Source organism: Ylistrum balloti, unplaced genomic scaffold, assembly GCF_031769215.1.
Source record: "Ylistrum balloti isolate Yb309-2 unplaced genomic scaffold, AGI_CSIRO_Ybal_v1 Utg369782, whole genome shotgun sequence".
NCBI classification, from domain to species: Eukaryota; Metazoa; Mollusca; class Bivalvia; order Pectinida; family Pectinidae; genus Ylistrum; species Ylistrum balloti.
Genome location: NW_026781970.1, coordinates 1,590,585 through 1,612,776, shown reverse-complemented (window position 1 = coordinate 1,612,776; position 22,192 = coordinate 1,590,585). Strand labels below are relative to the sequence as shown.

The following is a 22,192-nucleotide window of genomic DNA, read 5'->3' as shown; positions in this document are numbered from 1 at the left end:
CCATGACCGTTTTGATTTCATTTCCTTACACATTACATGATCTTCAAGTAATGCTGTTTTGTTGCTGGAATATGTCTTTGATTTTGGAAAGCTACAATATTCATCAAGGATTACATTGAATTTAAGGATATACTATCAAGATAGCAGGGTGTTTTTGATTTTTTTATTTGTTTTTTTTTTTTTTTTTTATATTTCAGCCTCATGAAAATATATTGAGTTAACAGTGTTTTGATTTGATGGATTATTCTCACTGAAGATGTTTTCTTTCAAGACATGAAATAACACATGTACCACTGTTTACTTGGTTGTGTAGGTAGCGGCAGATCAGACAAGTTTGAGGATCCTGGGTGGATTAACAACTCTTGGTCGAATTCTGCAGACAGTAGACGTTACTGACTTTCACCTCCCTTCTGTGTTACCTGCAAAGTAAGTTAAACACAAACTCTGTATTTCTCCAAGGGCTTATTAGATATTTGACCTCTAGGGTAGACTTTTAACCATCATGAGTGGATTTCAACAAAATTAGGGGAATTACACTTTGTGTAACACGAGTTGATTCAATTCCTAGGAACTTACGGACAGGACAATAAATGAGAATTTATTCTTCCTTAACACAAACTCATTGATTTTAGTGAAACCACCAAATAGAAAACTTGCAGTCATTTTTGTTATCTGTCTAAATGATGGTGGAAAAAGATAACCTACATCATATATACATGTTGTTGTGTCCACAGGTCTCTAGTCCTAACGTGTTCCGTGTTCCGACAGGCCTGTAAAGGTTGCTATGACAACTGTCACTATATGTTATTTAGTAACAAGCTTGGCACGATTATAGACCTTCTCGTACATAGACTTACGGTGAGTACATGTTAAAGATTTCTGATTTTCCCAACAAAAAAAATTTTCTTTTATATCCGTCTTACATTCACCCTTCTTGTTAACCAAGGGTACAACATTAAGTTGGATGTTTGATGCTTGTTAGTTTGCCTATTGACTACACTTAAACACAATGTACAATTTATTTGTAAATATGTAAGAAATGTGCAGCCAAACTGTTCCATAACGTAATAGAAATCTAATTAAATTTCATTTTGTTTTCATCAAATCATCTATCTATTAGGAAGATCATGTCTTTTTCATTACAAGACAAGAAGATTATCCTCTGCACATCATCAGAATTCTATGTTGACATGTAGACTACTTTGGCCTATGTTTTTTGTGGGATGTGGTATGTTGTTGCATTTGTTTTTCTAGTATTGTAAACAGAAAGAATAAATTGTCCAACTTTCCAAAATGTTTCATACTTCTTCCAAAGGAAAATGTATATACATAGCAGTATTTATTGAACTATCATACTAGTATCATCTGTTACTTTCTTCAGATCTTGCTACCTGAAGAACAGAAGCGTCCAGCTTCAGGATTTTCTGGTACAAATCTCTCCTCTGGATCATCTGGCCCATGCAAACTTCCGTTTGATTTAGTCGCAGTCAGCCTCATGCAACTGTTGTCCTCCATTCTCAACTGCCTGGCTAAGTATGGTCCAACAGCTAAGTGTAGCGAGGCATCAGCTGAGAGGATGAGCAGCTCTGGGGATCCCTTCACCATCCGCGGCAATGATGTTATCAGGTAGGCAACCCTTGATAAAGGATTATTTTACGAGTAATGGAAAATCAAATATAATGATGATAATAACGAATTTTCAGCAGGACGAGTCATCATTTGAATTGATAAAAAAAAGCACTTGTTTTAAGTTGTTAATTGTCATCAGTGGTCACTTATCAATCCCCAACACTGTAGTGAAAAGCATTTACATTATGTAAGTAAATCGTATTGTTGATTTAGAATGAAAAATCTACCTGGAAAATTATGTTCTTAAACATTACAAAACATGACAGATCAACTGAAAGGTCATGAAAGAAATGAAAGTTACTGCATAGAAGTTAATGATCATCAAGTTAATGTATTGAAGCACAACATGGGTGCTTATCCCTGGCGAAATGCACTGGCAAGGGACATTAACTTGGGCTTTGTCTGTGCATCCGTACATGCGTCCTAGGGCTTTTACGTGCTATAACTTCAAAACCATTCGACTCAGCTTTACAAAACTTGCTGTATATATTAAGTTAGTGCCCTAGTTGTGCCTTTTGCTGTTTATAACATTACATTTTTTATGTTTTTTCTGTTACCATGGAAACATAATAAAAAAACACAAAATTAATGTTAACATTTCTTTCTGGACTACGACTTCAAAACCTTTCCATTTAACTCCCCAAAACTTTATGAATACATTATGTTAGTGCCCTGGTTGTGCCTTTATGCAGGACATTTTATTATTTATCTTATTTCTGTTACCATCAAATTTTTTTTATTTCTTGTGACTTGTTGTATTACATAAGAGCTCATAAAGTGTTGCATAAATTCGTTCATGGACAATACCAGCTCTATTCAAATATCAACAGTCAAACACACATGATCTACATCAGCATATATACACTTACTATAAGGTTGATACATATATATAAAAATGTTGAAGTTGAGGAGATGCATGGAAATTTAATCAAAGTGCTTTCACTGTATTAGATCTTCAGGGGATAGTAGTGGTTCATAATAGAGTGATGTCACAATTGTTATACCAGCATATATATATAATATTTGGGTTTTACACCAACAGCTGGGTGCGGGGCATAATGCCACACTTTGTGTCTCCTTGTTAAAGTTTAATTGGAAGAAAAGACAACAAGTTCCTAGGATTTACATGTTCTGATGACAAAATATCTTCAGGTGACTTGTGTAGGTGCTAAAAGACATGAATACCTTAACAGACGATTTTGAATCCATGAAAATAAATGCCAAGGAATGGTGAAACAAGAAAATGTTCTAGTTAAATAACGTGTAACAGCTGTATCAGTGACAGTTATACAACCAGCATGTTTTTACTCATTATAATGATCTTTTTGTTGTCAAATTATGCAGAGTGATTTAGAGTCTGATTACTTGTATTATGAGTGAGATGGTTTTATGTCCATGGTAAGGTAACAAAGCTACAGAACATATAGGTTGGAAGGTTGGAAGAATAATGGTACAAACTTACTAGTTTTGAACTCTTTTGTAACAATTTTATGCTTAATTGCATCAAGTAAATTGTAAATACTCTAGCTTTTAATTAGCATTTAATTAATGATATTAATCCAGGATAAATGTTCAAACTGCCGATGACTGCATTTTGACCAGGTTACATTTATTTAATAACCTAGCTTTATATGTAAGAAAAGAAATTTTTTTTTTGTACTGTGATCTGATTCAAAGAAAATCTTACTTAACATAGAGGCATTTAACAGAGTTGTTCTTAATTTTGGCTGATACGGGATGAAAAGCATCAAAGAAAAAGTGATTTGAAAATAAAGGGACTACAATGTACAGGATAGTTCTTCATAAAAAGATGACCAGTGGTTAGTTTTATTGTAGAAGTAATAACCTATAGGAATCAGATTGCTAATGTACTTTTGTGTCTATCAGATTTATAAACATAAGTATTGGACAGTTGAACTATTTAACCAGTTCAGTGGTTACTTACTTTAACCTATTCAAAGATTACCTACTCAAACTGGTGGATATTTCTAACAAGTCTTTATAGCATATGACTTAAGTTTCTTCCAGTTAACCAAAGGTTTAATTGTGATGATGAGATGGTTGTTATTTTTTGTTTTTACACAGTTACTCCATCAACTGATATCTATTTGGTTGGAAAAGACAGTGTCAGTAAAATCAATGTTAAGAAAATTTGAAAAAAATTGAAAGATAAACATTTACTGAATGTTGTTTACAAGTTGAAAAAATTACACAAGATCTGTAGAGCTTTTGATGTGACGTACATCGGGGAACAGATGTTGAAGGAAAGCCCACTGGGAAAAAATAACATGTCATCATCGGGCTTACAACTAACACGGGAGAACTCATCCCACGCTGCTTGTATGTCTAGAAATGGCTGCAAAGGCAAGTTAAATAGCTAGAAACGAATAGTTACTGGCCGTTATGTTGTATGTTAATGTCCTGAAGGACGTTTCATGTCTATCTAGGGTATCAAATATTCATTTTTTAAGTCAAATCTTATTTTGAATTCTAGACTCTCTGCAGACAGGTGTCTTTGTAGCGTCAGATGTTGTGTTTTTGCAGGGCCAGATGATAATATTACTTCTAGGATATCTGCAGACTGGTGTCTTCATGGAATTAAAGAATAATTTTGAGCATTAGATTTTAGAAAAATACCTGTCCATGTCAGTTTGCTACAAGCCTCCATATAATAAATATACAAACAGAAACTGACTCTGTTTTGTGGATAAAGACAAAGCACAGAAATGAACAACCATTTAGGCAGATAATGAAAAAGTTGTGTATATAAATATGTGGTATTGAAACATTTTATGTTATTTAGAAGTCTATGATAAATACACATTATATCCTGTAGTGATATGTACCTGTTGTTCTGGTGACCTCTTCATTATCTTGTAAGCATATCTTTATCCCTTATTCAAGCCTTCATGTGACAGGTGTGCATTGGTGCTCCATCTGTTGACGCATAGATAAACTTCTGAAACAGTTACTGTCCTCAACGATCAGCGTCCAGCCTCTCTCTGAGGCAGCTGGGGCCACCATCATCAGTGTGATTGATATCTTAACATTCCTTACCAGAGACCAACGTCCAGCCTTCTTCTTAGGCAGCTGTGCCCACCATCATCACTGTAATTGGTATCGTAACATTCCATACAGTGTTTAACTTTCATCTGGAAAAATATCAAAGAAATATGTTGGTTTATTGTAAAGGTGATGGATTTGCCAACATTCTGCACTGCCTAACACTCTGCATTGTTGATACTGGTCTGTACCAGGTGTAATGTGTGTTTGTACCGGATATGTCCTTTCTTTGTTACTATCCAGAAAGCAATTTCAGTACGTTTTTTTAGACAAAAATATGAAAAATGAAACATTCTTATTCCAATGACATTAAAGTACTATTTAAGCTAATTAAAATCAAGCAAGAAGTTGTCTGACTAAAACTGAAGGTCACTGGGTCAATGACCAAAATTCAAGGTCACTGGGTCAATTACCAAAACTCAAGTCACTGGGTCATAATTTAAGCAAAGTAATTGTTAATTCATTTCTTAACTGGTGAACACACAATAAATCAAAGATCACCAAGTCACCACATTATGTGTTACAGCATACTGGAAACAGGTGGGTTTTTTTCATTGGTTAAGGTTGTGTGGGTTTACTTAAAGCTTGTAGAAAACTAAAAAAAAAATTTTTTAAAGGCAAAACAAAAAATTAATTCAGATTTCCATTCCCATTCTACAATTTTTGCCCTCGGGCAGAAGGGCTGTTACTCAACATACACTGTCAACAGCTACACTAACATACATACATCATCTTGTCCTTTTGTTTACTCTGCCATGTTTCACCATCTATTTTATCTTGTAATAGCACATACTTACAAATCTTAATATACATCCACATACATTCTTAAATATCAACCTACACACATAGTATTTATGTACTATTCTAAGTACATTTCACTACATAATTAAACAGCTTTGAATTTGAAAAAAAGAAATAGTATACTTTTGCTAGATACTTACTTAACACACATTCATTTTTATCATTTTTTCAAGTGTGAATTTCTATACAAGAAAGACAAACCTTATCATCATTATATCTAACCACTTTTTCTCCCACACTATCAATTCTCTCCACTTGCCCTTACACAACAATATATATGAATTATATAAAAGGTTTTGGTGATCACAATCCTATTTTATAGGTATATATTTTTAGTTGTTTTTTTTTCCACCTCGGGGGGAAAAAGCAAGGAGGAGAACCTCCCAAAAATACCAGTCTGGACAGTAATACCATTGTTTAAGCTATCATGAAGAAAAAATGTAGGTAAAATTTTGTAAATGTTGTATCTTTCCCATGTCATATCCTTTATACCTTCCTGTTCTGATATCCTATAACCTGTAACCTTTCTGGCCAGATGGACAACTTTCTGACCAGATGGACCAATGTTATGTGTTAAACTCTCCTGACCAGGTATACCAAAGTAACATGCTCCGTAGTATTTATAGGCAGAAAGTAAAGTGCCCAGATATTTATATTCTTTATTTACTGTTTGTTGATCAAATCTATACAGGGTTACTAGAGTGTAAAATCAACCTGTGCAGGGTTACTAAACAGTAAAATCAACCTATACAGGGTTATTAAATTGTAAAATCAACATGTACAGAGTTACTGAACTGTAGGATCAACCTGTACAGGGTTACTAAACTGTAAGATCAACTTGTACAGGGTTACTAAACTGTAGGATCAACCTGTACAGGGTTACTAAACTGTAAGATCAACTTGTACAGGGTTACTAAACTGTAAGATCAACTTGTACAGGGTTACTAAACTGTAGGATCAACCTGTACAGGGTTACTAAACTGTAGGATCAACCTGTACAGGGTTACCAAACGGTAGGATCAACCTGTACAGGGTTACTAAACTGTAGGATCAACCTGTACAGGGTTACTAAACTGTAGGATCAACCTGTACAGGGTTACCAAACGGTAGGATCAACCTGTACAGGGTTACTAAACTAGAATCAACCTATACATGGTTTCTGAACTGTAGGATCAACTTGTACAGGGTTACTTAATTGTAGAATCAACCGGTACAGGGTTACAAAATGTAAAATCAACCTGCACAGGGTTCCTGAACTGTAAAATCAACTTGTGCAGGGTTACTAAATCCTATACAGGGTTACTAAATTGTAAAATCAACCTATACAGGGTTACTTAACTGTAAAATCAACCTGTACAGGGTTCCTGAACTGTAAAATCAACCTGTACAGGGTTACTTAACTGTAAAGTCAACCTGTACAGAGTTACTGAACTGTAGGATCAACCTGTACAGGGTTACTAAACTGTAGGATCAACCTGTACAGGGTTACTAAACTAGAATCAACCTATACATGGTTACTGAACTGTAGGATCAACCTGTACAGGGTTACTTAATTGTAGAATCAACCGGTACAGGGTTACTAAATTGTAGAATCAACCGGTACAGGGTTACTTAACTGTAAAATCAACCTGTACAGGGTTCCTGAACCGTAAAATCAACCTGTACAGGGTTACTAAATTCTATACAGGGTTACTAAATTGTAAAATCAACCTGTACAGGGTTACTTAACTGTAAAATCAACCTGTACAGGGTTCCTGAACCGTAAAATCAACCTGTACAGGGTTACTAAATTCTATACAGGGTTACTAAATTGTAAAATCAACCTGTACAGGGTTACAAAATGTAAAATCAACCTGCACAGGGTTCCTGAACTGTAAAATCAACTTGTGCAGGGTTACTAAATCCTATACAGGGTTACTAAATTGTAAAATCAACCTATACAGGGTTACTTAACTGTAAAATCAACCTGTACAGGGTTCCTGAACTGTAAAATCAACCTGTACAGGGTTACTTAACTGTAAAGTCAACCTGTACAGAGTTACTGAACTGTAGGATCAACCTGTACAGGGTTACTAAACTGTAGGATCAACCTGTACAGGGTTACTAAACTAGAATCAACCTATACATGGTTACTGAACTGTAGGATCAACCTGTACAGGGTTACTTAATTGTAGAATCAACCGGTACAGGGTTACTAAATTGTAGAATCAACCGGTACAGGGTTACTTAACTGTAAAATCAACCTGTACAGGGTTCCTGAACCGTAAAATCAACCTGTACAGGGTTACTAAATTCTATACAGGGTTACTAAATTGTAAAATCAACCTGTACAGGGTTACTTAACTGTAAAATCAACCTGTACAGGGTTCCTGAACCGTAAAATCAACCTGTACAGGGTTACTAAATTCTATACAGGGTTACTAAATTGTAAAATGAACCTGTACAGGGTTACTTAACTGTAAAATCAACCTGTACAGGATTCCTGAACCGTAAAATCAACCTGTACAGGGTTACTAAATTCTATACAGGGTTACTAAATTGTAAAATCAACCTGTACAGGGTTACTTAACTGTAAAATCAACCTGTACAGGGTTCCTGAACCGTAAAATCAACCTGTACAGGGTTACTAAATTCTATACAGGGTTACTAAATTGTAAAATCAACCTGTACAGGGCTACTTAACTGTAGAATCAATCTATATGGGGTTATTAATGGTAAGATCAGCCTATACTTGGTTACTAAACCCATTTACATGTTATCTTATAATGGTTACTCATGGTTTAACTACCCAAGGGTGATCAGATATATGGAAGAGGATACCCAAATCATTTCTGTGTGGAAATTGTCAGTAAGTATTCATTGAGTGGTAGACAATTTCTGATGTCTCAAAAAGGCATTTATTTCTCTGCTGTATCCATATAATTGTGTCCCTTACACTAGCTGTTTGGCTGAGCTTTAAATCCATACAGTCTATGTTACCTATATGCTGACTGAAGATATGATAGGTTTATATAGAGGATTGCTAAAATAGTCTAGTATCATACATGAGAACTTATCTTATTTGTCATATTTCCATGACTGGCTGTGATACCAGGAGACCTTACAATCCTACCGAGTATCACACTTCCAAATGTAACATGAATGTTTAAAAGCATATCTGAAAGCATGTGTCAGAAGATTTTCAACTGTCCATTTGTTGATTTTTCAAAAAAAATTTTGGGGGGGTGGGGGGACTAGTGAGAGTATTGGATTATAAGAGAATGGTGGAAAAAATATTAAGAATGAAAAATGAAATGAGAGGAATTGGAGGTGAAAGAATTCAAACAAGAGAAAATGAAGGGTGGGAAGAAACCAGAGAAGATAGGAGAAATAGAGAAAAATGAAGGATGGGAAAAAACTAGGGAAGATGGGAGAAATTGAGAATATGATGGGTGGGAAAAAATAGGGAAGATAGGAGAAATTGAGAATATGATGGGTGAGAAAAAAATAGGGAAGATAGGAGAAATTGAGAATATGATGGGTGGGAAAAAACTTGGGAAGATAGGAGAAATTGAGAAAATGAAAGGTGGGGAAAAACTAGGAAAGAAAAGGAGAAATTGAGATTATGATGGGTGGGAAAAAACTAGGGAAGATAGGAGAAATTGAGAAAATGAAACGTGGGGAAAAACTAGGAAAGAAAAGGAGAAATTGAGAAAATGAAGGGAGAGAAAAAAATAGAGAAGATAGGGGCAATTAGGAAAAGGAAATGGAAGAAAAAGATGGAAAAAGCGAGGATGGAAAAAGCGAGGATGGAAAATAAAAAAGAAAAGTGGGAAATGAGAACAAAAATTAACAAAAAAGTGAAATTATTTCATAGAGGATGAATAGGATAAATTCAAAAGGAAGGAAAGTAGAAGAATGTAGGGAAATGTATGACCATTACAGGTGTATAAGATGGAAAAAGGGAAGGTATTGAGAGAACACAGGGGAATTGATAGGAAAATATATATATACATATATATAGTAGAAGATTGTAGGGAAATGTATGACCATTACAGGTGTATAAGATGGAAAAAGGGAAGGTATTGAGAGAACACAGGGGAATTGATAGGAAAATATATATATGCATATATATAGTAGAAGATTGTAGGGAAATGTACCATATATGTATAAGATGGAAAAAGGGAAGGTATTGAGAGAACACAGGGGAATTGATAGGAAAATATATATATGCATATATATAGTAGAAGATTGTAGGGAAATGTATGACGGATGTATGCGATCGGAAACGGGAAGGTATTGAGGGAACACAAGGGAATTGATAGGAAAATATATATATATATAAAGTAGAAGATTGTAGAGAAATGTATGACCATAACAGATGTATGTGATGGGAAAGGGGAAATAGTAGGAACGAAAAAGTAGGGTAGTGGATAAGGAGATAGATAGGAGAAAGGGGATAAAGAAAGAAAGTACATGTTGAATACAAAAAGAAGGGGATGATAGTAACCATGAACCTGCAGGATAAAGTAGGAGAGATATTGATACAGAGAAGAAAATGAGATGGAATGGGAAGTAGGGCAGAGAAAAGGTCTGCAGGACAGGAAATAAGGGTCGAGGGGAAAAGGGATACAAAGTCCAGAGGCCTTGATACTACATCTATCAAAATAAAGATGCAAGTTGAAATTGCATGGAACTTATCTGCTTTCCAGAACTTTTTATGTGAACATTTCATTCTAAAGTAAGAAATTTTTATGATTATAGTCTTTTCTGCAATAAGACCAACACACTTATGGAAACATCTACAGTGTATGTCTGATTGTAATCTTGATGTAGAGCTCCTTTTTTTTAAACAAGTGAATCTATTACAACATGCCTTCATGCAGTGCTTCTGATTTCTCTTATCTTATAATGACAGTTAAAGTCTGATTTATTTTTAAGATTGAAGACAAAAACTTCGCAAGAAATACTTTTAAAGATTGTAGACTAAAATATTTTTTATTGTGTTTAAGAGACTTTACAAGTTTAGAGCAATAACACAATTCATTTAATGAATGTATCCCATTTTTGTTTTCTGTGGAGGAATAACTTGATGGAGACACTGAAATAATAACTTACTTTCACATACTTTTACTTTACAGTGGTGTGTCTTATTATTAAGATGTTTAATCAATTTTCACATTGAACAAATTTACTGACTGCCTATCTGTTTTCCTTAATCTGATGTGATGCAAATGAATAAATGTCGACGGAAATTGAGAATTAATGTTTTACTTTCACTTTGCATTGATTTTGTACAAGCATGATGTGATTTGTGAGGGTACTCCATTTGGTAATCTCTCTATCCCATCCATGCGATGCAGATAGCGGACGTCACTGTGCACACAGTATGGAACACTATTCCATACAGCACCCTAGGGGTGAAGCATGTGGCCGTTAGATTTGTCCATAAACCATGATTGTATAAACGCAATATTTTTTATATGTTTTACTTATCTTTTGATTGCATCAATCTGTTGAGCTCTGTCTGGTTCAACAGCAGACACCACAGCCTCTGTATTAAAATCATTGTTAGCTCTCAATGTACATTTAAAAATTAAGTTTTTAAAATTCATAGCGATATTTTCATATTTCTCATTCAGAGGAAAAGCATCACCAAATAGAATACTGAATCGAACAAGAGGTCTGTAACTTTCAGCTTCAGTAAATTTACTGTCATTTTTGAAGATTTCCAGCAGGAGATATTTTTACATTAATTGAAGTTGACTTGGAAATGCAGTATAGGACTGGTCTTGCTAGGAGCGGAATATTCCTGCTACATTCTGGATGCTGTAGTTACACTGCTTGTTGACCCTGAGGCTTATCTCCCCTTGTCTACATTTATCCCTCCATACATGGGCCACTAGGGAACAGATTGTCCTAGCCATAGATCTTATCACTGCCCATAGTTTATACTAGGTACCCATCATTTGCATACTAATTCTGTATTATTCATATGAATAGGGATCTGATTGACTAATTACAGCGATGATTGATTTCCACAAGGGTGCCAAAAATGAATTACCAAACCAATTTGTCATCATTAGGGAATGCATAGGGATGGAGAAGTGCGCTCTTGTTTGTCCGATCTTCTCTTGGCAGTGATTTGACTGTACATATTCAGTGATAAAAACATTAAAGTCCTTGTAGGTTTTGATATTTACAAAGAAATGTTGAATTGGTGCCTTCACTGATTAAATGAAGTATTGAGAAAGTTTGAATTGATTTTCTTGTGGTTTTATTGTTGTATACCATGGCTAGAGATATTATACAACAGACTGTTACATATATAAATGACCTTGGTTTTAGGTATGTTACTAGATATGGCATCAGACATACTGTAGATCCAGTCTGTATTGTGATCCTCAGTTGATGCTTCCTAGACATATTAAAAGATAAGAAATTCTTCGGTTTTTGAATTGTTTGCAATAAAATCTAAACTTCTGTATTCCAAAACGGTCGTCAATTCAAAATTTTTATATGAATTTCCATGATCTTACATGATCAGATTGTGTCCCATCAAGCCTTGTGTCCCATCAAGCCTTGTGTCCCATCCAAGCCTTGTGTCCCATCCAAGCTTTGTGTCCCATCAAGCCTTGTGTCCCATCCAAGCCTTGTGTCCCATCCAAGCCTTGTGTCCCATCAAGCCTTGTGTCCCATCCAAGCCTTGTTTCCCATCCAAGCCTGGTGTCCCATCAAGCCTTGTGTCCTATCAAGCCTTGTGTCCCATCCAAGCCTTGTGTCCCATCAAGCCTTGTGTCCCATCCAAGCCTTGTGTCCCATCCAAGCCTTGTGTCCCATCAAGCCTTGTGTCCCATCCAAGCCTTGTGTCCCATCCAAGCCTTGTGTCCCATCCAAGCCCTTTCTTATCCCTTTCAGTCTCATCTTCAATTTTCTTATCCCTCTGGTAATCTCTTTTGGGGTTTCAATTGATATCTATATCAAGGTATAAGAAGACTTTGTGTTTCAGGGGGCTATGGACAACATTATCCCCACTAATAGTGGGTAATTGTCAATCAATGATTTCATTCCAGTGAGTATGAGTGTTGATGTCTTACAGATCAGTATAAGCCACATTCTCTTACACAAAACTAAAGCACATGCATCATTGTCCCCATTACCAAATCTAGACTAAGAAAGGATAATCTGTTTTGTTTTCTTTCGAAGGGGGTGGCAGGGAGGACCTGAAATTTTGATGGATTTCTAGAATTGGACTAAACTTCCTTGAAAAAAAAATTCAAATTGACTGGAAATGTTGCATACTTCTTCTCTAAACAATGCTTTCCAACACTGACTTCAAGTTCATTCAGCCTGGTATTTTTTTCTAAAGGTTTTTTGTTTTGTTTTTTGAGACCGAGTCAATGCTAGGACAGGAAGATATATATTTACATACTTTCAAACAAAATTTCCACAGAATTATCTTAACACACTGTTACTTGTCTGAAATCATTACTGTCATATCTTAAATAGCCTTGCACTTTGCACAGCACTGAACTACAACAAATCATTGAAGTTTGTAATCTGTTTCTATTTAGCTTCGTGAAGTTATCAGGAAAACATTCTTTCTAATATCAATTTACTTATCACGAAAAAAAATCATGGTTCAAAAAACTTTGTAAATATGAAGATAGAAATCAGCAGACAAATTTGTGAATGACTGTCCCATAATGTTGGCTGGTGTTCTGTACAAAGCTCACCTCAATGGTTTAGAAAACAGCAAGCAGAAAATCACTAGTATTGTTTGCAGATTCCTGAGATATTACAAAATAATTGGAGGTATGATTTTTTTCATCTGTTAACTTTTGAAAAATGTCAGTTAGTCATGATGCATCCTGGAAATGGTATGGGGTCTGCAATTTTGCTTGCTGTGGCAAGTTGTTGGAATTATCTTAAATCAAAATCTAAAGGTGAAACTTTCTCAACTGAGATCTTTTATCAGATAAAATAGTAAATGCCGGTGCCATTTCAATTTCTAGATAACTATCTCACAGGAGTTGTTTCCCTTTGACCACTGCCGTTATCACATTTAGTCCATGTGAAGTAGAGGAATTTCTGTGGGTATTATTTCTGATAAAACCTGGCATTTTATCACTAGATTTTCTTGTCATTTCATAGCAGGAGGGGAAAAAACAGATACTGGAAGTAATCAGGTTATGGGGAGATTGTTTGAAAAGTTTTATCGCTGCTGCCCGTTGTGTTATCAGCTTGGGATGAGATAGTAGGATTTGCCAATCGGTGATATGGTTAGTTCCCCGGCCTGTGTAGCCTGCCCCAGGGGGGGACTCCGATACCAGCTACGTCCATCACAGATACGACTGATATGTCACTGTGTTTTAATTCTAACAAATTGCAGCTCCTTCGTCAGGTTTTTACCCCCATAAGATTACATACGTAATATTTTTTTTATGAATATTTCTTTTTTATTTATTTTTCAGTATGGTACCATGGGAAGGTTTTTCAGTGCAAATATGCTTCCACATGTGATTGTATTGAGTGACAAGTGTATTTGTAAATTAAAATTGAAGATTTGAAAAAAAATGGTCTGGGGAAGGTATTTTAGTGCAATTCAGGGTTAAGAGTTTTGATGAAGATTGAAAATTTTTAGACTTTAACTAATTTTTAGCTTGTTGAAAAGTGATTATAATGTGGCTGACTACAGCAGTTCCTTTTGTTGGATAAAAATTTATTATTCTTTCTGAATGCTACATGTGACTTAATTTGCAGAGAATGTTATACATCATTAAGTAAAAAGTCTATTTCCAGTACCTGCAAATATAAACAAATGATTTTTCTGTGGGTTGTTTGATGAATTTTTTTTTTTTTTCTTTTTACTTTTTATTTGTTCTTTTCTTCAGAAGGATGTTCTCGCTATCAATGATATATGTTCCTTAAAAAGTAAATGGTATTTATTGGAATTCCTTTTACAATAAGAAAAAGACTCCAGCATCAACTTCTGTCTTTGTCTGATAAACTGACGAAGCTGAGCATGCCAGATTTATATGTACCAGTATCTAGGTATTTTGTTTGATAAGTTTTTTTTCGGCAGACAATCGCTCGCCAGAAAACAGCTTTTGAATAATTTATAGCTGTAGATTAAAAGCTTCATTGTGTAAACAGTTGCATATAGTGAGATGGTTGTATCTCCAATTCAACAAATTTTGGTGTGATACATGTGATATTAGTTGATGCCCTTACTACTACATCTCCCACTAAAGTGCCGTCATCGCTGATACAGCAGTTACGTAATGCCAAAACGTGTCCATATCACACATCTTGTGGAACGCTACCTGCAAACAGGAAGAGAAAAAATAATAATATGGCATTTTTTTGTTGAATAAATACCCAATTGTAGGATGGTATCATTAAGACGCACTGCGAAGTGAACTCAAGGGCAGACATCTTGGTGCTCTATTCCCAAGCTGTACCAGCAGGGAGCAAGTTCGTACTTTTTTTCACAGTTAAGGCTTTTGTCGTCTCATTTCTGTTTCTGATAAATTGGAATATATGCAAGGCAAACAGTTTGTTTTACAGAGGTTTTTTTCCCCTTTTTATCAGAAAAAAAATTCTAGATGAAAATATCTAGAATTTTTAGATGTTTATTTCAACATATGTGACACATGTTGAGCCTATTGTGCAGAGGCATGCAGAGCTAATATGATAGAGCTTGACAGAATCTCGGTCTTGACGAACAAAAGGGATGCGATATTGATCAGTTAATATTGACTGAAGAAGACGTGGGCAGTCAGAATGGGCAAAAAACAGGGCAAGGTTTTATCACTATAGGGCGTCTGGCTGGCAGATATGGCATAAAGAAAAGAGGGACGTTTTAGGACGTCGTCATATTGTCGCGGCACTACCCCTGCTTGCTAATAAATGTGTGTAATCTCAACAGATATGAGAATTGATGTAAACTTTATACATAGAGCTAAATATGTTCAAGGTCATCAATGGAATTGAAGGAAGGAAAATTGTTCTAGATATTTTGAAAGAGGTATTTTATGAAAAATCAATTTTGAAGTTTCAAAAAAGGCAAGGCAATAATAATAAAGACTATTTGATTTGAATTTAAGTAAATTTTGATGTTGTCTTTTTGCTTTGATTTTTCTTATCAATACCTGTTTGTAGTAGATTCAATAGTGACTGGAAAATGGGATGACCAGTCAAATGGTCACCTGAAAATGGATCATTTAATTAATTGGTAGCTGAAAAATGGATCAACTGATCAAATGGTGGCTGGAAAATAGGTCAACCAATTAAATGGTGGCTGAAAAATGGATCAACCAATCAAATGGTGGCTGAAAAATGGGTCAACCAATTAAATGGTGGCTGAAAAATGGATCAACCAATTAAATGGTGGCTGAAAAATGGATCAACCAATCAAATGGTGGCTGAAAAATGGGTCAACCAGTTAGATGATGCCAGGAAAATAGGAAAACAAGATAACTGATGGCTGGAAAAAGAAACAAGCAGTGGAACCTCTCATCATGGTCATCAGAAAATGGATCAACCGATTAAATGGTGGCTGGAAACTGAGTCAGCCAGATAAATAGTAGCTGGAAAATGGATCAACCGATTAAATGGTGGCTGGAAACTGGGTCAACCAGATAAATAGTAGCTGGAAAATGGATCAACCGATTAATTGGTTTCTGGAAACTGGGTCAGCCAATTAAATGGTGGCTGAAAACTGGGTCAACCAATTAAATGGTGGCTGGAAACTGGGTCAACCAATTAAATGGTGGCTGGAAAATGAGTCAGCCATTTAAATAATGGCTGGAAAATTGGACAACCAGATAAATGGTGGCTGGAAAATTGGACAACCAGTTAGATGATGCCAGGAAAATGGGAAAACAAGATAACTGATGGCTGGAAAAAGAAACAAGCAGTAGAACCTCTCCACACCTACTATATATGAAACATGAACATTGGCTGGTCTAAAGAAGGTGCAATTTGCTGACATGAATGAAGTTGACTGTTGTGGACTCAAATAGTTGACCTGATTCTGTTCTGTACATTATGTTAACTATTTCATTTGAAAGAAACTTTATAGAATCAAAACATTTAAATGAAGTGAAAAAAATGATAATGATAAAGGATGTGGTAAGCAATATGTGACTTCACTTGAAAAGAAATCTGTGCACGGCTCGGTAATGGTGACTCCTACTAGAAGGCTGTACCAGACTCGGAAATGGTGACTCCTACTAGAAGGCTATACCAGGCTCAGTAATGGTGACTCCTACTAGAAGGCTATACCAGGCTCGGTAATGGTGACTCCTGCTAGAAGGCTATATGAGGCTCGGTAATGGTGACTCCTGCTAGAAAGCTATACCAGGCTCGGTAATGGTGACTCCTGCTAGAAGGCTATACCAGGCTCGGTAATGGTGACTCCTACTAGAAGGCTATACCAGGCTCAGTAATGGTGACTCCTACTAGAAGGCTGTACCAGGCTCGGTAATGGTGACTCCTACTAGAAGGCTGTACCAGGCTCGGTAATGGTGACTCCTACTAGAAGGCTGTACCAGGCTCGGTAATGGTGACTCCTACTAGAAGGCTGTACCAGGCTCACTGTTGGTTCACACAGACACATATTGTCTTTTATCATCAAGTTAGTAATAAATACCATGACGTTAATCGCTAGTATTAGGACGTGGGCCAGATGGTTATTTTATTTACAGCTGAGTTGATAAACTGTTTTTGTTGTTCGGTATAATGTAACTATTTTATAAATCAACATTCTGTTAATATCCCCATATCATATATTCCATGATTTACAAATTAGATGAGAAACTGCAGATTTCTAGCTTTGCCTAAGTACTTATTTTCTCTTTGTCTCTAGCATTTACTTGCTTCAGTGAAATGATGTATTTATTAAGTATTGATTCATCTTGTTGTTGGTGATAATTATATATATATAACATTAATCATAACCTTCCTGAGCGGGGTATGTATAAGCCTAGCCGCAACTTGTATACATCTAAGGTACAAAGATTATGAATGTTGTCACTCGTGTTGATTTCACAATCCACTTGGTTAAGATGGTTTGTAGAGGTAGTTTTCAGTATATCTAAATCCATTTGGACACAAAATGAGTTTGGTATGTGGCATTGAGGGGAATTAGTTTGGGGAAGTTTTTAATTTCGATGATAAATAGAACATCCTTGTATAAATCAGTATTACATTGAGTTTCAATAGATGATTAGTTTTGATAAAGATCTCTTTGGGGAACTTGTATTGTATGTGGTTGCTGGAAATAGGACAATCGCATACTTGGTGGCAGGAATGTGGGACATCTAGATAAGTGGTGGCTGGAATACTGGGCAACCAGATTAGTACTGTGGTGGCTAGAAGGTAAAATAATCAGAGTAAAGTGGTAGCTGGATCTGGGGCGAGATAGTAACAGAAACAGACAAGTGATGCGTGGATTAATGATGCACCAGCTTTATACTTCCCCTTAAGAGCTGAAGAAGTGAATTTGATTCCTAAGAGAGTTGACAGAATTATGTTTGAACATAAACACAATAGGTAACAGATTCCACTGGCAACGCTTACAACGACACATGTCAAAGTGTCTGCTTTCAATTTACAGCTCTAAAACAGCTCAGAATTATATAAAAAAAAGACTGCTCTGACTCCACTTGTAGTGTGTTGGCACTCACAGTGGTACCATATATAATCAGTAAGGAAACACACAAAGCTGCCTGAAATTTGTACCCCTCCCCGGATTCTCAGGGGGCTACATACGGATAATGAGGGGATTGTAGAGGTCAGAGTTCACAACAGTGATACCTTGGTGTGACATTTGTTGGCTGTTTAAAGACTTGATGAACAACAGCAGGCTATGATGAAATTTATGTGTTTCTTTGGTATGTGCTCTACACGCTTATGCCAGTTGTTACAACTTAAGGACAATTTCTGGCAGATTCCGCGAGATTAGATGCAATTTTGAAATATGCCTCTAACCTACAATATACACTGAAATGAAATCTTAACACTGTAAAAATTCCCCTTCATATTGACATCTGGCTTTAGATGACAGAAGTCAATTTACATAGAAATTGATATCGTAAAACATATAGAGTATTAAGCTTTATTTAGATTCACAGATCATGCATGTTTAATGGTGTAAAATTGTACATGTATAAATAATAGACTTCATTATATGCAGTATGTTTTTCTTAGAATAACTAATTTTGTACCTTTACTAATGAGTTGACATATGATTAATAGTTCTTCATTGGAACTACCAATTAATGAAATTTAATTGTCCTCTGATAATCCTAGGATAATAGGTAACATTGATACAGAGGTAATTTGTTGGCCCCCTGGGCTTTTTATAGGATGTGTAGATGGTTGCCTAGTTATCTTGCGAAATACACTATGGATTGGTATGCTGTTTTCATCTATGTATATGAGCACTTTTGTTTGTAGATTTGATTAATAAATCAAACAAATATCATATCTGGACACTTATTGTTTAATGTGTATATGTGGAACTTTGTAGACTGGACACTTGGGTTTGTGTATGGCAGAACTTTGTAGACTGGACACTTGGGTCTGTGTATAGCAGAACTTTGTAGACTGGACACTTGGGTTTGTGTATAGCAGAACTTTGTAGACTAGACACTTGGGTTTGTGTATAGCAGAACTTTGTAGACTGGACACTTGGGTTTGTGTATAGCAGAACTTTGTAGACTGGACACTTGGGTTTGTGTATAGCAGAACTTTGTAGACTGGACACTTGGGTTTGTGTATAGCAGAACTTTGTAGACTAGACACTTGGGTTTGTGTATGGCAGAACTTTGTAGACTAGACACTAGACACTTGGGTTTTTGTGTATAGCAGAACTTTGTAGACTAGACACTTGGGTTTGTGTATAGCAGAACTTTGTAGACTGGACACTTGGGTCTGTGTATAGCAGAACTTTGTAGACGGGACACTTGGATTTGTGTATAGCAGAACTTTGTAGATTGGACACTTGGGGTTTGTGTATAGCAGAACTTTGTAGATTGGCAGTTTTTTTTAAAGATATGAATCAACAGAAAAAGTGAGTTTAACACAAGACTGCAGGCGTTATAAACCTAGGATTTTGTTTAGTTCTCAGTTTCAGCATCTTTAATTATTGCTTTCATATTTGCCAATTTCACGGGGAAAAAAGACAAGACTGAGTGAATATTAACAGCATTGATGTTAAGTGGTAGTTAGACTGATCATGGCCTGGTGATGAATCTGATGACAAAGCATCAGTAGAAAAGATGTATTTCTGTTACACCCTAGGATGTGTCATTACTAACAGTGGGGCGCTTCGCTGATGGTAAATATGGATTTGAATTCCAGCCGTTTCCATGAGTGATTATCTTGATGCCTATACGGATAGTGAGAAAACCAATGATGATTGATAAGGCTTTAAACAGGGGTGTCATCAGTAGCTATTTTATTGTAAACTTTGATTCCATCGAACGACAGTCGGGACTTTAAGGACATGACAGGAATCTCCTCTCTACCACCAACTCAACCGCACAACAACGAATAGCGCATCCTATTTCATCTGTGGCCGATGACTGTCATCCAGATTCAGATGAAGTGCGGAGTGGAAAATGTTGAAGATACTTTGGAGATAGTAGATTTACACATGACTGACATTGTTTAATGCTTTATTTGAACACAAAGCCTCCATCTTTTCATTATAAAGGGCTCAATGTATAGCACAGCATTACACAGGATTAAACACAAATATTGATTTCAAATTACGACCAAGGAGGATTAAAGATAATGATTTTCGTGAAATCTGATTACAGGAAATATCATATGATGTGTTTAACCTACTATGGGAGAACATAATCTTGTAAAATATAGAAAGATCTGCATCACACCAAGGGCGATTATATTCCATACCTTACATGGGGCTCCATAAAATCATGGAATTTGGTTTTTTATTTGCAATGTGATTTGTATGTTAGTTATGACTGTTTGTCAGATGTCAATTATCCCGTTTGTGTAAATAAATGTTTATGACAATTTGATCTTTGATATCAGACATTTTTAATATGGAACATAAAGTTCTGCCCTTATTTACAGTTTACCTTGTATTGGTTGGAAGTTGACTCACACTAATTATTTTCTGAAATGAATTCTTGAAGTAAACACAAAATTATATATGGGATGGCTATTAATTATGTCTTTTGATAGTGTGTAATGATTCAGTACTGCTTGTCGCCTCAAATAACTCTAACAAAGAGGGCGGAAGTTGACACCCGCACCTAGGACTGAACAACAAGGACGGATATAGGTGTCGTGCCGACTGATTACGTTGCATTTTCAATGACTGGATCCTGTCACGGCCGACCGAATCCCATTCATACTTTCACCATCCGGAAATGAATGTCCATCTCAGCATCTAGTCTGGTACTTGATACATCAGCTGTTTCAATCTTAGTCGACAAGCCCACATGCGGAGTCTAGCTATGCTAGTGGTAACCCTCATCCATAAAACTCACACAAAAATACTAATTTGTGAAAGGCCTGCTCCAATTTCCGTTCACTTTTCACCTAATAGTTTTATGTTTTGTTTCATCTGATAGCCATCACTAGCTAGGAAGTCAGTACATGGTCGCTTCATTGTGAATTGACGGACAAGATTTTATTACCAACCTTGATTCATCAGACGGGTTGGTATAGAAACTGATGAATAGAATAAATTCTGAATCTTTAGGATTAGTATTAGGTTTAATAGATTTGTGATCAACTCATTTCGTTGTTTGTCAATCAACACCGTAATCCTTCGTCTCAATAAAGACAATATCAAATAGTCGTTTGTTAATTTTGTGCACTCGGCTGACTCAAGCTACCTCAGGTAGACAATAGCACAGTGTTACACGAAGCATCAGATTCATTTACAGAGATTTATAATGGATGTCTTCTTTCCATTCAAACTGTGGCAATGAAAATAACCCAAATTTATGACTGTTTGTCCTGTAGTCGTTAATGGTTAATGTGACAAATTAAATATGTTTTCATTGCGAGGAGATGAAATTGTATATCTGGGCGACAGTCACGGTTGGTTTGCATAGTGATGTCATTGTCCCATGTGGTCAGCCTCCCTAACAACTCATCATATCTCCTTTAGTTGGATTTCAATCATTATACATGGCTAATTTCATTCTTAGTTTGGAATTAGATGGATTTCTACAAAATGAATTCTGAATGTAAATGATTGTCTATGTTATAATGAGTAATTAGGGCCAGATATGTATTTTCTATATAGATATGTGATGTGTGTAATGATTTGTTTGTTTGTTTGTTTGTTTTTCTTTTGTTTCTCTTACGTTTTCAGTGTCATTTGTTATCCTTCAATATATATGAACAAAAAACTCAATTTGTAGTAAAATATTTATTGAAACTTAAATAACAAAGGATTACCAGAAGAAATGAATTATAGATATTTAATATGTGGTAATCTGAAGGCATATATGATGCCCACTGTAACATTATGATGCCCTCAGTAATATTTTGATGCCTGCAATAACATTATGATGCCCATGAAAATATTATGATGCCAGCGTGCCCAAGATATACAGAAGCACACTTATAATCTCAACATGGACAGAGTGAATATTGACCAAACATGGTCCTATTGACCACAATATCAGATATGTGACGTCTCATTCGCTTAGAGTGATTGATAACT

General features: G+C 35.7%; 1 protein-coding gene across 1 annotated transcript in view; it reads left to right on the top strand.

Moving 5' to 3' along the window:
* LOC132544216 (S phase cyclin A-associated protein in the endoplasmic reticulum-like) overlaps nt 1–22,192 on the top strand; it is a 96,318-nt gene that overhangs the window by 40,801 nt on the left and 33,325 nt on the right. The window contains exons 21-23 of the mRNA XM_060207788.1: nt 314–426; nt 735–858; nt 1,382–1,626. Of these exons, the coding sequence (XP_060063771.1) occupies nt 314–426; nt 735–858; nt 1,382–1,626 (482 nt within the window). The remainder of the gene's footprint in view (nt 1–313; nt 427–734; nt 859–1,381; nt 1,627–22,192) is intronic.